General features: G+C 31.3%; 1 protein-coding gene across 1 annotated transcript in view; it reads right to left on the reverse strand.

The window, feature by feature from the left end:
• LOC117111031 (neurexin-3-like) overlaps positions 1-14,838 on the reverse strand; it is a 63,934-nt gene that overhangs the window by 11,880 nt on the left and 37,216 nt on the right. Inside the window, exons 3-4 of the mRNA XM_033253899.1 lie at positions 11,118-11,959; positions 2,138-2,167 (exon numbers count right to left, since the gene is read on the reverse strand). Of these exons, the coding sequence (XP_033109790.1) occupies positions 2,138-2,167; positions 11,118-11,850 (763 nt within the window). The 5' untranslated portion in view covers positions 11,851-11,959. The remainder of the gene's footprint in view (positions 1-2,137; positions 2,168-11,117; positions 11,960-14,838) is intronic.

Below are 14,838 nucleotides of genomic sequence, written 5' to 3' on the forward strand. Positions count from 1 at the left end.
ACATTAATAATTCAAATTATGTCTTGCAAGTCATTATATTAGGTCATAATGTTATATGGAACACCATGAAAGACAATAAATTGTGGTGCTGAAAAATATATATGTATGGCTATAATCAAGAATTAAATCTTAAGGGATGAGTTTGATTTCGATTAACATATGTATGCTATGTTCAATTCACTGTCAACTTTTACAGCATAACAGATTAAAGTCGATGTCCAGTCTACAGTGATGGTGCCTCTACTTAATTACATTATTGTTAACAAAGACACTAATGATGTGGATGCTAATGATACAGTAACCAAAAAAAATACCATAAATGCATTGATATCATTCTAGTAGCCTAGAATTCTGCAGCTACTATGTATATACATCCCATTTTTCCTCCTAAGCATGGACTTGACAAAAAGTTTGATTATGTCTGCTCAAATTGCATACTTTCAATTTGTATTTGGCTAAATTGGATGTGGGGCATTTTTGTTCTCTAGCAAAACTCATATAGTTTTATATCACAAATTCTCGTTATAATGGATATTACAGGATCAGAAATCCATTTTCTTTTCAGCTAAAAGGAGAAGAGAATGAATACATGACATATCACTGAACAAAATGTCTGCTGTGTAGTGGATTGAATATTAATAACGCAATCATTTTTGATCAAATCTTCCATTGCAGATTGTGATTCACATCCAGAATGATTGCATTTATTAGTTTAGGTATAAAAATATGTAATATCTAACATCAGTTACAAGAAACTTTAATACACAAGTACAAATGACAATCAACATCATTCACATTTCCATGCTAAAATTCTGCTTGAAAACTATAATTATAATACAGCAAATACAAAATGCATGGTATTGTTTCAATGATGACAAAACACTGAAAAATATATTGCTTATCAGTGATTAATGGGATGGGAAATTTCAAGCATTATTACATCATAAATACAAGAAACATAATGGTGAAATGTACACAAACAATTATGCTGGAAAACTAAAGAATATATCTAAAAGATTATTATGATAGATAACTGAAAATAAAAAGAAATTAAATTCAAAGAAAAACTATTAAAAAAAAATATACAATTACATTTTAAATGAATATCAAATGAAATAACTGAAATAAAAAAGTTCTTTAGTAATGAAAAAGATAACATCAGATCTACAAGATGTGAATGATAAATAATTGAGAAACACAAAATTTGTAATGAATTTGATGATTTATATTTAACAATTTTGATTAATTCAGATATATATATGTAAATCAAATTCCAAATATTTATTTGTATTAATTTTCATTCATTGTTTTTTAATATTTCCAATATATACAATCACCAAATTCACTGCTGAAATAAATAATTATTAAACAATACAGTCAGTTAAAGGTAGATAGATATCTACCATCATAACAAAACAATCGAGAGTTCAACTGCCAAAAGATTGTAACAGATATTTTAAGTCAAAATTAATAAGAGAGGAGGTTCCCAGAAAATCTGCAGATTACAAAACCTGTTTTCCACTAGGCGAATTTATTCGCACGAATCAAAGGTGTCGAGTTGGTTCTTGAGCTCTGACCGGTTGCGCACTTTTTTCACTTTGCCAAAAGTTTACACACTTCAAACTACCGATTTCAGTGAAAACTCAGATAGAGATTGGGATGTGCATGTGCATAAATCGAAGCTGTCGATTAGTGCACATAAATTCACAACAGGAAAATTGGCCTAATGACATTTCATGCATTGTCTGTGACGTGACAATTCATTGTAATCCACACAGACAAATATTTGGACAATTTTGTGTGTGTGTGTGTGTGTCATAAAATTAGATAGGATGAAAAATATATTTTCTCGGGAACAGCGCCAATTATTAACCAAAACTTTTGTTATCCCACAGAAATTAACTTATATATAAATTAAATTATGAATACACTCATATTTTAACTACATTCATATTAGAGAAATGAAGGATTAATACGACAATTTATGTTACACAAGGGATAACAAATTAATACCGTGGATATCACAGTGTTTAAAAAGAATTATTGCTTTAATTAAAAGATTAATTCATAGGATAAGTTAATCTGGTTAATCTAATGGCAGTGTGAACACAGACACCAGTAAAATACCTACCCGTACCTTCCGATGACATCATTATTGTGCTGACATCTTCATTAAGAGAAAAAGTGTGATACAGGTCAGAAGAACTCCATAGAAAATGGTCAAGAAATAAAAGGTGCTGGAAACACATTTGGTTGATTCTTTATCAAATTGCCAATATATTCATACAGTGCTAACAATACCATTAACATTTTTTGGAATAAAAGATTATACTATCTCAAAAACACATTTATTTATTTTATTTTTTTTATTTTGTTTATTTTTGTATCTATTTAAGGAATATTTTATTTCAAACATAAATACAAGACTCAATTAAGGGGACAAGTACTCCGTAGGCCATTCTAAAATATTCACGAACATAATGTAGTGTATGCATGCATTATTTAATATCATAGCTTTAATGTTTTTAAATTATTTTCAAACATTGAAAATCCTATAATCATTCTACAGTAGTTAATTCATCTTCCTCTTCCTCTTTTTCTATATTAATAAAAACTCATCTGTATATTTTTAATGTCAGTGTTACTATGCACAATCTTCTATACTTGAACCATTAGCAAATCTCCTACAAAAGTCTCATATGAATTCTATTAATTTGCGCAAAAGCCGTTTACATCTAGCATAAATGGATGCAAACATACTGTATGATATTCAATAATCTCCTGAATATTATTAATATGGACAAGACGGTTTTCATTTTTGAAACACGATTTTCTTCAGCCTTCTTAAATCTCAATAATTCTGTTATATGATACATAAAACCTTCAGCGGATCAGTGTATCTTTTAGTTCACATGCATCGTTTTGTTAAAAATTCCGGTACACTATGTTTCATAATCTATGCAATTGAATATACAAGTATACAAATATAAATAACACGGCTATGTTTTATTTTTTTTCATGAAATGAAAATGTTGTTATTGTGGGTGTAGTGAGTAAAGACATGCATTCCATCATTTCAATGGAAAATACAATTTTATCATTTAGACAGCTCTCATATTTTAAATATAAGTGTCTAACAGGTACAGATAGAATGTTAGATAATATCTATCAAATATAATACTAATACTAGATAAACATCATGTTTGCAGATAAACAATGTTGATAACAACCACTAGCTATATTAATATTTTAACAACAAAGGTGTAGGACGTCTCTCTAGCTAGCATGTGTTTCATTACTGGACTTATTTATATTTTCGAATAATTTGTAATACACAAATTTCACAACAAACATTCACTACGGATGATTCAAGCCGACATACAAAGCATGTTTACTTTGTTTTGTCTATTTTAAAACAAGCATAAGTAGAGTAAATAATTTATGTCAACTTAGTCGTATACTATTACTACTCTCCTCCTTTGGCCTTTTTCAGTTTAATCAACCAATTTCTACCAGTGGCGGATCCAGGAATTTGAAATAGAACCAGGCCTAGGGAGGGAATTTGACATATGGAGGGTCTATACCACCTCAACCCCACTGTGGTTAGGGCTGAGGTAAGAAAATGTACGATTATGTCACTTCTAAAAGGCAGGCAATGGCACTCTCAGACTTTAAATTTGAACGTAATTTTAATTTTTTTTCTCCAATTTTTTTATAAAACTCCCCACCCCCTAAATCTGCCAATGTCTACACAAGTGTAATAGAATTATACTGAGAACTTGTCAAGTTGTGAGTAGTATGCAGTGAACTCAATTTAGGCCAGCTTGCAAAAGATGTTGATTTATTAGCTTATGACTTCAGGTTAAAATTAAAACTTAAAAATCAAATAATTATGAAATGATACCTTATGTAATTAACATAGAATAATTTAAATAATTTTGTTACAATCTTTTGGATAATTTTCAATTTAACTGAATACTTATTCAATCAATTATTCAATTATTAATATTATTTTAATTAATTTTTCAATTATCCAACAAATATATAAATGAAAGTTATTTAGTTAAAATATAAAAGCAATAAAAAATGCTAACCTTATGAACATATTTTCAGGAATACAGTATCAATTATTACAAAAAAAACCTATAAATATTCTGAACTAGTAATTCTTGTCAACATACAATCTATTTGGTGATCAACTATTGATGGAGTTTGCTTTCAAATCATTAGCCGCATCATAAAATGGGTTCACAAATCAAATATTCCATTGGCCTAATGAAATTTTCTTTGGGGCAATTGTACAGCATTATTGACAAACCATCAGTTTGCCAGTGCTTGTGTAATCAACTGCAATGCATCACTCACCAATTTTCAGTTAGTGTTGATGATTGAGTAATATTATCATAATAATACGAAGAAAGAGTAATCAAGGCGAGGTGTATCACATATATCATCCCTTTGAGGCTATTAAGAAATAAAATAATATCAAAACTACAAACTTAAATAAGGATTTTTTAAAATAATGTAATTAAGGCAAAATAAATTGGTTCTGCAAACTGGGTTGCCAGTTTCAAAATAAGACTAAACACTGATTGTTTTATATAAACACATAGGAGTATTGAAATTGCAGGAATATGGAAAAGGACTATGGAAAAACTGAAAGTAAAAATTTGATGCGAAAATTAAAAGTAAATAGAAGAATAAGCTGATTTTATGTATTTGAATGTATATTTCAGTTTAGCAATAAATAAGTGAAGTAGTAAAGAAAATGTGAAGGGGGAAGAGGGTGTATGTTGGCCAAGGTCTCCATATTTCCATGTCTGAATCTGGAAAATTCTCTACTTCATTACATACAGCGATTGATAAGCATTGTAGAGTCTGACAACTGCACTATTCAAATTTAAAGAGTTAAATAGAGTTTACTTCTGTCAATTACTGTATTTGTGAGTCAATTTGGATGAGAATTGAGAATAATAAGAAACCATAATTGATAATTGATTTAGACATAATAATTTTGACACCACAAACACATGGCTATTATTGATTTCATATAAACATGGGTAATTTTAAGAAAATCATAATTATTAATAAATTGAATAAAGCCAATACTGTCATATCTAAAATGTCTTCATCACTGAAGAAACACAAATCAATGTACATTTACATTGCTACCGGGATGTAACCCAATATGAACGTACAAACTGCACAAGAAATGTTGTAATGTTTGTCTAAAATTCCTGTACAAATTTTTAGGTTTATTGCTTCTATATCATTTCATTTTGACTAGCAGTATTCAAAACCTCTTAAGATAGAAACCTTTATATCGTGTCAGAAATCAGAATAATGTATGTTTTCATTACAGATAATAAAAGTGTCAGATCACGTCATTATCGTTCAAATGTTTTCTTAAAACACATGCTATGACTTTTTAAAATTCAATAATTCAAGGCTTGTTTGCTTCCATCTATAGAAGAATTTGGAAAAACTAAAACATTCAATTTATATGCTACACACAGGTTGAAACTATAGCATTTTTACTATTTGGAATCCTTTCATTTTTCTGTGCGATAATTTTACAGCAGTACAGTACATCAACTTTGTTGCAATATAATAAATATCCAACCAATTTATGTTAAAGTAAAGTAGGGTTACCCAGAAATGAAATATGAATAATTTAAATTTGTGCTTATACTAAACTACCATCATTGTATAATAGATAATATAAAAAATTTGGTTATTAAATTTCCACAGGTTATTAGAAAAAATATGTGGCATAAATTTTTGTCATGATTAGTCCACTACAAGTTGTTTATGATATAAATTTGATTTGGTTAATCTGATAAGATGGATGACGTCAGATGGGTTGTGAGGGTGAAAGGTGATGCTGTAGGCATGTCAAGCCTTTCAGTTCTTTCGTCAATTTAATTTGAAATGTATTTCCAGCTAAGTGTTAGTTCAATTCAATTAATCTTAGGCCTAATAATTAGAGTGCATGGGAATTGTAGGATCAGTGCTGCTATAGATAGGTGTGTTCTTAGGCTATCACTTGTTCCATGACGCAAGCCATGATGATGATACAGCTACCTAAAAAGCATTATATATTTCAGATAAAAGGCAATTTATTTTTTTTCAAAGTTACCATTATTAGCGGGTAACTGGTTTGTTAAACAAGATAGCAAAAAATCTCGCCCAATGCAAAATGACAGACTTCTACAAATTCTGTCTTATTTAATTCATGACACTGTAATCTTAAGTGGATTTATTTTTTATATTCAAAATCCTAAACAGAAGTTGTTAAGGGTTACATTGAAAATCAAAACAAATATGCAACAATACTGGGTTTAGGATGCTTAATCCAATCCCAGGAGACTGGGTTCAAATCCAATCAGGTAACATGATTGTAATGATACTCTATTGCCAATCCTTGGCCCATGCATCTAAATACATAACAGAAATTACAGGTCTCCCTGATTAATGACCCCTCCAAATAAGATCCCTCCAATTACAGACCACTTTTCTGAGGCCCTGGATGAGCACTTATCCTTCACTTTTATGTTAATTATTTTTCTAATTAGACACCTAATATGCTAAAGACCAGAAAACCCATGTTCCATAAGTGGTCTTTAATTGGAGGTAGACCTACATGTAGACTGTGATTTATGATCTTTTGTATATACTATATTACTTCCAATGTATTAAAATTTGACATGGCTATTTGAAGTTTCTCTCTTTTAATTGGTTAGTTAAGTTACCTCATTCCTCATATATGGTCCCAATGGACAAAATTATCATTATTATTAATAATAATAATAATAAATAATGATTTTTAAAATGAATAAGGAACGAAATATCAAATCACTATGGGTTCTCTTAGTCTTTTTGGAGTCTGCATGATCTTATATTATTACCTAAATAATCAGTGGACCACTTGGTTAATTTTGTATAATGCCTTGAACAGTTTTTTAATTGAAAATGCGCTATGTAAGTTATTATAATAAATATAGTACATTGTCCTATAGGAATAATTGGCAAGGCACGTGCAAACAAATGCTAGGTAATTTTGTTCGCTAGTCAAATGTACAATACACTTGTTATGATTACTACTGCTTTAGATAATTGGTGGTACTGCTAAGCAGCACCACACTCTCTATTTCTGTCACATAAATCCATTCTACTTCAAATAATTTCTGACCTTGCCAACTGTACTGAGATGAGTACATATATGCAATAGTCAGGGTTAAATAACATACAGCTCTGTATGTGCCCAGTGGGCTTTAAAAAGGTCAATTTATTAGTCCGCTGTGCGGTAAATTAGCACTAAGATCACCTCTGCTGTGCGAGGAACATCACGTAAGAAACTGGGACAGCTAGCTTAGATTATACCACCACGCTAAATGAAAATAAGTATATTGGAAGTGGCAACAATTAAAGTAAAAACATTTAAGACTGCCTGAGGTGGAATAGTCATTTCTATTGCAGCTGATAATAAACTGAAATTTAGATGCTTCTTGCGTAATTCTATTGAGGCAAATCAATGTGGACATTTGAAAATAACTGACATGTAGCCGAGTTCTACTGATCATTAGTATTAAAATATTACAATGATACAGGGCTTTGAAGTTTCTCAGAAAAAGCTTTAATTCAACATTGTGTACAGTGGCAGGCTAAATAGTCATTCATTATTCAGACTTATTAATATGAATTTTGAAACAAATTTGATCGCAAGCTTATGATTACAAACATTACAATTAATATCTATCATTGTTTTGTTGAAACTATTTTTACATGTAGATTAGATAACCTTTGACATTTTGGATTTAGTAAGCTAACCTGCAGAGCGACGAACAATGTGTTATGGAGAAAAGTAATTATATTGTTTGGGTAATTAGAGACTTCCAGAAGTTACTGTAATTCACTAAATTAGGGCATTCCTGCCAAGAAGTAAGTTTAATTTATGATATAGTAATTATGTTGCTAGTTTTACCTATGATGTATTAGAGTAGAGCATTGGAGAAGATAAGCTTACCGCACTGCATTAGCGGGTACCAGGAGGAGATAGGGCTTTATGTGAGCCCAATGAGTAGGGATGTGCGAAGCAGCTATTTATTGGGCTGCTAATCATTAAATAGTTGTTTGTTGAATAAATGGTACATGATTTATTTGAGGAATGATATGCATAATAGTACGTTATGATATTACGTTATACATTAGTAACAAGTAAATTATAGTAACGTGGATCTGAGTTATGTCATAAGGCTTATCGTCACTGTCAGCGTTACAGGCAGACGCCATCCTTATAACCATAGTAACATTCGCCAAGATATAGAGGGCGCTGTTAAGTAAATTATGCTTTGTTATAGATTGAATAAATACTCATCACCATTAAGTAAATATACAAAACAGGATTGCCTTGACTGGTGAATTTAGTTGTGACATGTCGTTGATCCAATCATTTTCTTATATATTTATGTTCATCTGGTAATTCGTGTTTACACTGTTGGATGTTTGAATAAAATACAAATACAAATACAATAATAAATATGTATGACTGAACATTTTGAAAGCCATTTTCTTGTTTTCTGTGTTCAAAATATATGTTGTTCAATGTGACTGATGCAATGGTGGGAAGTTTCTACAGTAGTAAAAGAAAAAGTATTAAGTAAATGTAGGTCAGAAGTTAAGAAATAGAGGTAAATGTGCAATTTGAAACTATAGTTCCAAATTTGTGATGATTAAAAATTAAATTCAATACACTTCGATATTTTAGACTTAACTAGGCCTTGGCCTAGAATGTAAATGATGATAAATGGAAAAAATATCTTCACTCGATTGCAAAGTCTGTACAATCACGTTGATTTTTATGCGGAAAAAAACATTGGAATTTGCAAGTACTGTAGATGAAAATTTGTATAGATTTGTCATTCAGATTAATTTGCTAACTTAATCAAAACATATTTCTGAATATGTATGAACAGGTAGGAAATTATTAATAATACAATATTCAATGGTGAATTAGTTTTCAACAAATATTTTACTGGTTTATGTAAGGAGTACAAGAATCAATAAATGTAGTTTTGAATTCTTCACATTTGTGTCTGCCTGACTCTGAATATGATAGAAGGGCTATAAATTGTTTTATGCATTTTTTTTTTTGCATAATATATTGTACTAATTTATAACCATAATTCTAATTTTTGGACTGTATATGTTTAATATTATACTAAGGTACTTTTATTTTTTAATTTTACAGCATTACGTCTTCATATTTGCCTGTTAAATATAAGTGTAGAATTAATATACATTGGATAACTGACAGATGAATAGCAAGTACCCTATAAAGGGCCTACAGCAGATGTATAACCCCTCTACTCCTACCTCATAATAATTTACAGAATTACACTAAACATCTACTTTATTTCTTATATAGTAAGTATTGTTTTATGTTTAATGCATCACATTTTCAGGTTGATTATTGGGTATATACAAACTATAAAGGTTATGTTTCTCCTTCAACATAATCTACCATAAATAAAAAGATTCGGAATTGGACAACTGCAAATAGCTAATCTTGGCTAGGCAATTAGATTTAAATCATTTAAGACAATTATCACCACAAGCATGTTCAATTTTCAGTAATTATATTATCATGCTATAATTAATTATATTTTTCAGTGGAGAATCATGGTTTAGTACCTACAGCATGAAATTTCAATCCTAAACATCAACTCAATAATTCTTACAACAAACTTTCCAGCTAGGATTGCATTAAATGGGATCATTCATAATGATTAAATGCATAAACTACTGTATGACTTTTTCATACATAATTCTACAGTACATCATAATGCATGCAGGTTTAAATTTCTAGAATGCCCAAGCAGGTTAAATAACCTCTTTTAGGTTACACAGCAACATCAAATGTATATAATATTTTTCTCAAACCTATGAAGCGAAAGTGTTTATCATTTTTTCAATTCTAATCCACAGCAGCATTGTGTCATTGGCATACAGATATACTGTAAGAATACAAGAGTGCTAAATCCAGTGTGTTCGAAATACGCAGAGCTGTGTGTGTGTATACAGTACCATACAAGATGGCTGCCGTAGATTCAAACAATCTTAACGCGCTAAGCAACGTTTCAATGACACAATTATCAATTAACTTTTAAAGTTTTAAATACAGCTCTGTGGAAACTCGAGTATTTCGATGTACTGTAGCATACACGAAGTACGATTTACATTACTTTATTTCAAGGTAGTAGACAGCTAATTACAATGAAATTCTTTTAACAACTGGTGTATGACTCAAATTTATTTTTATTATGAAACTTGATATTCAATTCGACGAAAAATGAAGTTTTTGCATAAATTATGCAAATGAGGAATTCAAAATGGCCGACCAAGTATTGTATCGTAATCACAAATTACTGGGTTGCATTTTAAATATGTTCTGATGAACCAAATATGTTTACACTGTACTACGATAATGGTAACATTGGTAAAGTGTTTTGAGGGACACAATGATAACAACTTTCCAAGTTTATCCATCAACCAAAATTCTTTGATCAACATTACAGATTTAAATTGAATTATAAAACGTGTGTTACTAGAAAGTAAATGTACTTCATGATAAAATAATACATAAACTGGTACTTATATTATTAGTATCATCTTTAAAAACCAAAGCGTGTTCCAGCACCCTTTATTCAATGTTGTGCACAATTTATATTCCTGCAAAATAATAGGACTCTAAAAAAATGGAAGGAAACACTAATCAAAAGAGAAGAATATTGTGAAAGGTGTTGAGTGTGACTAAGTGTGGAAGATAGAATCACCACCATCAAATAAACCTATTAAAATACAAAAGAATTATCTAGGAATGAAAAAAAAATTGTAAAGAAATGTTTATGGTTGACAAACAAAGATTGTATTAAGTCGTATGCAGACTATCAAATTTTATTGGACAAAAACATGTGACATGCCTAAATTTGGTCATGATGACATCATTATGACTATATATGGGCATATCATGACTATATATAGGCACATCATGACTATATATGGGCATTCAACAGTTTTTTGTCAAAGAAAATTTGATAGTGTGTACATAGCATTACCTTCATTACACCTTTCTCCTAGATATCTGGTTTGTGAGCAGTTGCAGACACTTTCACGGTCAAAACTAATGCAGCGTCCACCATTAACACATGGGTTGTAAGTACTGCATCGGTCAGAACCCGATTCCTCCACTCCATAAGAATCCAACTTTTTTGGCGTCACCCATCGATTTGTTGTATCATTCTGATAGAAGATGTTGCGAATTTTCCCCACAAAACGCCTTTTGTCAAATATTCCCTCAGCCGTTAAATCTTCTTTCATAAATGTTGGAGGCAAGCCACCAACAAATAAGTCTGTTTTTGTGCTAAGAATATTATCATTTCCAGAGGCTACCCGTTTTTCCTTAAGGTTATCAACAACAAATGTAAAACTTGAAAAATTGCGGAAAACTGTCACCGTATGCCAACTGCTGTTGTTAAGATTTTCGCCTAATTTCAAGTCGACTTCAAACATCGCAAGTTTGTAACTTAGCACGACACACCCTTTATCTAACTGTAAAGCAAGATAGTCTTGATAACCGCCATCATCTAGATACACTAGAAGCCCTGATGGTTCAGAAGTCTTGAATTCTAACGTCAATGCGCCGGTTGTACTAGCATCCCATTTTTGATAGCGAGCGAAAGTCCTGCTTTCTTCACCAATTTCAGGAGCCAGGTATTTAAGTGCAGTAACTATAGATGCAGTAAATATGAAAATCAAAAATTTCGACAAAAAATCATTTACGATTACCATTTTTGTAAAGTTTTCTGCTCTTGACAACTGCCAACTAACAAATAAGTTCCAGAAAATAGAATATAGTCACCATATAGCCAACTATCACATCATATCCACAGGAGTTTAACTGGAAAAGACAAAACACAAAATAAGAAAAACATATTGTATGATCCATTACAATGTTAAAATTTGAGAAACTCTGTATAGAAACATTTGCACTTCATTATTAATGAATAATATAATTTTAGCCCTATTATTTAACTAAAAATTTTAACTATCATAACTTATATGAAAATGTATTGTATACAGCTATGTAAGACTATAAACCGTAGGCCCAGTGTACACTTTGGCTTGAGTACACTCTAAAAAGCACAGTACATCATTCTAGACGAGTAGGGGAATACCCCGGTGTACTGGTACAGACGGCCCCTGTGGGGGCAACAAGAGTTACGCTGGATTACCAAGTAGCAAGACACGAAGAGAAAAGAAAGTCATTAATCGAGTTCCTTGTCCAGTGACATCTCTAAGTGCTTTGTATCCTTTGGCAAAAGGCGCTATATAATTTCTATATTTAGATTTAGACTAGCAGCAGTCCCCCAAACTCACCAATAGATGGGCTTGCCATGCGAGGCATATGATGCTACAGTATAGGCCTCGTTTGGATAGGCCGAGCCGACTCAAGCGAATCACCATTAGGTCATTATTTTTCCTGTACATAAATATGGTGCAACAGGGCAAGGGTTTGTAATCTCAGATTATCTTGTTTGCTACTGTTTCTACTATCAATAAAATAATTGTTATTTTTTTAACCTATTTCATTTGTTGCATTATTCTAACCAGCATCCTAAGCAATTAGTCAAGGTAACATGACTGTCAATACTTATGGATCCATTAATCAATATCTGATTGTTTTGTGTCTGTTACATTGAATGTCCTTGAGTTATATTTAAAGCATACAGTGTAAAGTATTTCTGTATAGTTGTTAATACGTGCCTACCAGTTGGCCACCAGCATTTTTAAAAATTAAAATACGAAAAAGTTTTGTTATAGCTACAACATTGCCACATTCAATATAACAAGTTAAAGGTCGAAACCTGAAGCTCTGGGCTCAGGCCAGATTGCCCGTCTCTATTTCATTTGGACCAGACTGTGAAGGCTGTGAGGAGTTCATCATCATTCCCACACAGCAGTCTGTTTTACCATCCCAGAATATGCCAGTACCCCTTTAAACTCTGGGGTATTTCAAGATATTTATACAGGATACAATTTCAGATAAGATGTAATAGTCTGTTTTCAAAAATGGTCCTGTTTGAATTATACAACTGAGAAGAGATTTAATTTTGTAGAGAGAGAGACAAATGTAGATAGTGTCTTGCCTATAAAGACACAAGCGACTTAGTAAAGGTTTTGAACCAACAACCTCAAGGTTAAGAGTCCAAGTCACAACTTTTGCACCAAATGCTTTTACTCCAAATAATATGTCAGGTGTAAGTAAATATTGCCTCAAGAATTTTCAGGATTTACCAAAAAAAAATAAAATATATAATATGCAATAAAATAGATATAATGGCAACAATAATCTTTGATGGTATAAAGTATTTGCACAGATTTATAGGCACATGAATTTCAGGAGTGTCAAAAACTCTGTACAGAAAACTTGTCCCTAATGTGCTTTTTGTCCTTCTCCTATATTTGAGGAAATATAATGTATACATTATTATTTAATCACATGCAAGTCTTGATAATCGCATGGTAGAACTTTGATCTTTTTAAATATATTCATACAGTTAATGTGAATGTTATCTCCATACCTACATTGTTTCAATAACACTTATTCAAACAATTACGAAATGGAAGAGAAACAAAATTGACACAAAAATGATAACATGGAAACAAAGAAGACCTTGATCTTTCATACAAAAGAATGGTGCAATGTTTCGTAATATCATCACATTAATCTGAACCTTGGAAAATTTTAAAAAATGTGACTTACATATTTCTAAACATAGAACCAGTTCTCACCTTAAATATGAAAATGGTTCACTTTACAAATCAGCAACCTAAACAAGTTGGCTTGATCAATTTATAATATGGAGAAGGTAGACGCATGGACATTGTACTCTGTCATAGTCAACCAGTGCACCTAAAACGATGCTTCATGTTTCCATTACTTACAACCTGCTACGTTGCAGCTGACACTTAGCGTTTTCTTCTGCTAATTAATCTCCACATTTACCTGGCAAACTCAAGTGTATTATGATTCTGTTGCACACACACACGCATTGTAAGAGGTGTCAACTTATCTTGGAAAAGTACAAGCAACCTCAATCAGGTGTATAGTACATAAATACATTTTACTATCATTCCTTCTACTGTAAACCAAAACTCTACACTTTTACGCCTCACTTTGAAAAACCACCACACACCGATAATATCATCAAGAATTAAATATTAACCACCTTGGAAAAAAAACCACATTTTTACCTCCATGGAATAACTAAGAAATTCAACCCAGAAATATTTTTCTGTAAGGAACACAATATTGTTTGACAACCAATGTGTGCTTATTTTGATGTGCTTTTTTGTTTTCACCAACAAACACAATGTACTTTGATAGTGTTAGTTTGTGATGCGAGCGACGATATAAATATTCGAATTAGGTTAGCTGCATAGTGCAATAAACAAAAGGCCGTTTATTTACAATGATGTGACGTACAAGCTTTTGTAGCTGAACCATATCGCAACTATGTGCGAGCGTTTTAGTCAGTTGTAGGAAAGTGCTGTACCTGGGGGTTAGAGCTATGCATATACCGAATAGTTCTCCATAGTACTAATGGTATGATACTTGCCTTGATAGCAAAAGGTTGGAGGTTTGAATACAAATGAAACAAGGAACTTTTCATTTAAGGGCTAGCTTAATACTAAAATGATTATTACATCATGTTCATATAAAAGCACTGTTATTGTTGCTGTTATTATTTATTAATTTTAATTATTATTATAGTT

The sequence above is a fragment of the Anneissia japonica genome, unplaced genomic scaffold (assembly GCF_011630105.1).
Source record: "Anneissia japonica isolate Jap-2015-1 unplaced genomic scaffold, ASM1163010v1 scaffold1511_len2985839_cov193, whole genome shotgun sequence".
NCBI lineage: Eukaryota > Metazoa > Echinodermata > Crinoidea > Comatulida > Comatulidae > Anneissia > Anneissia japonica.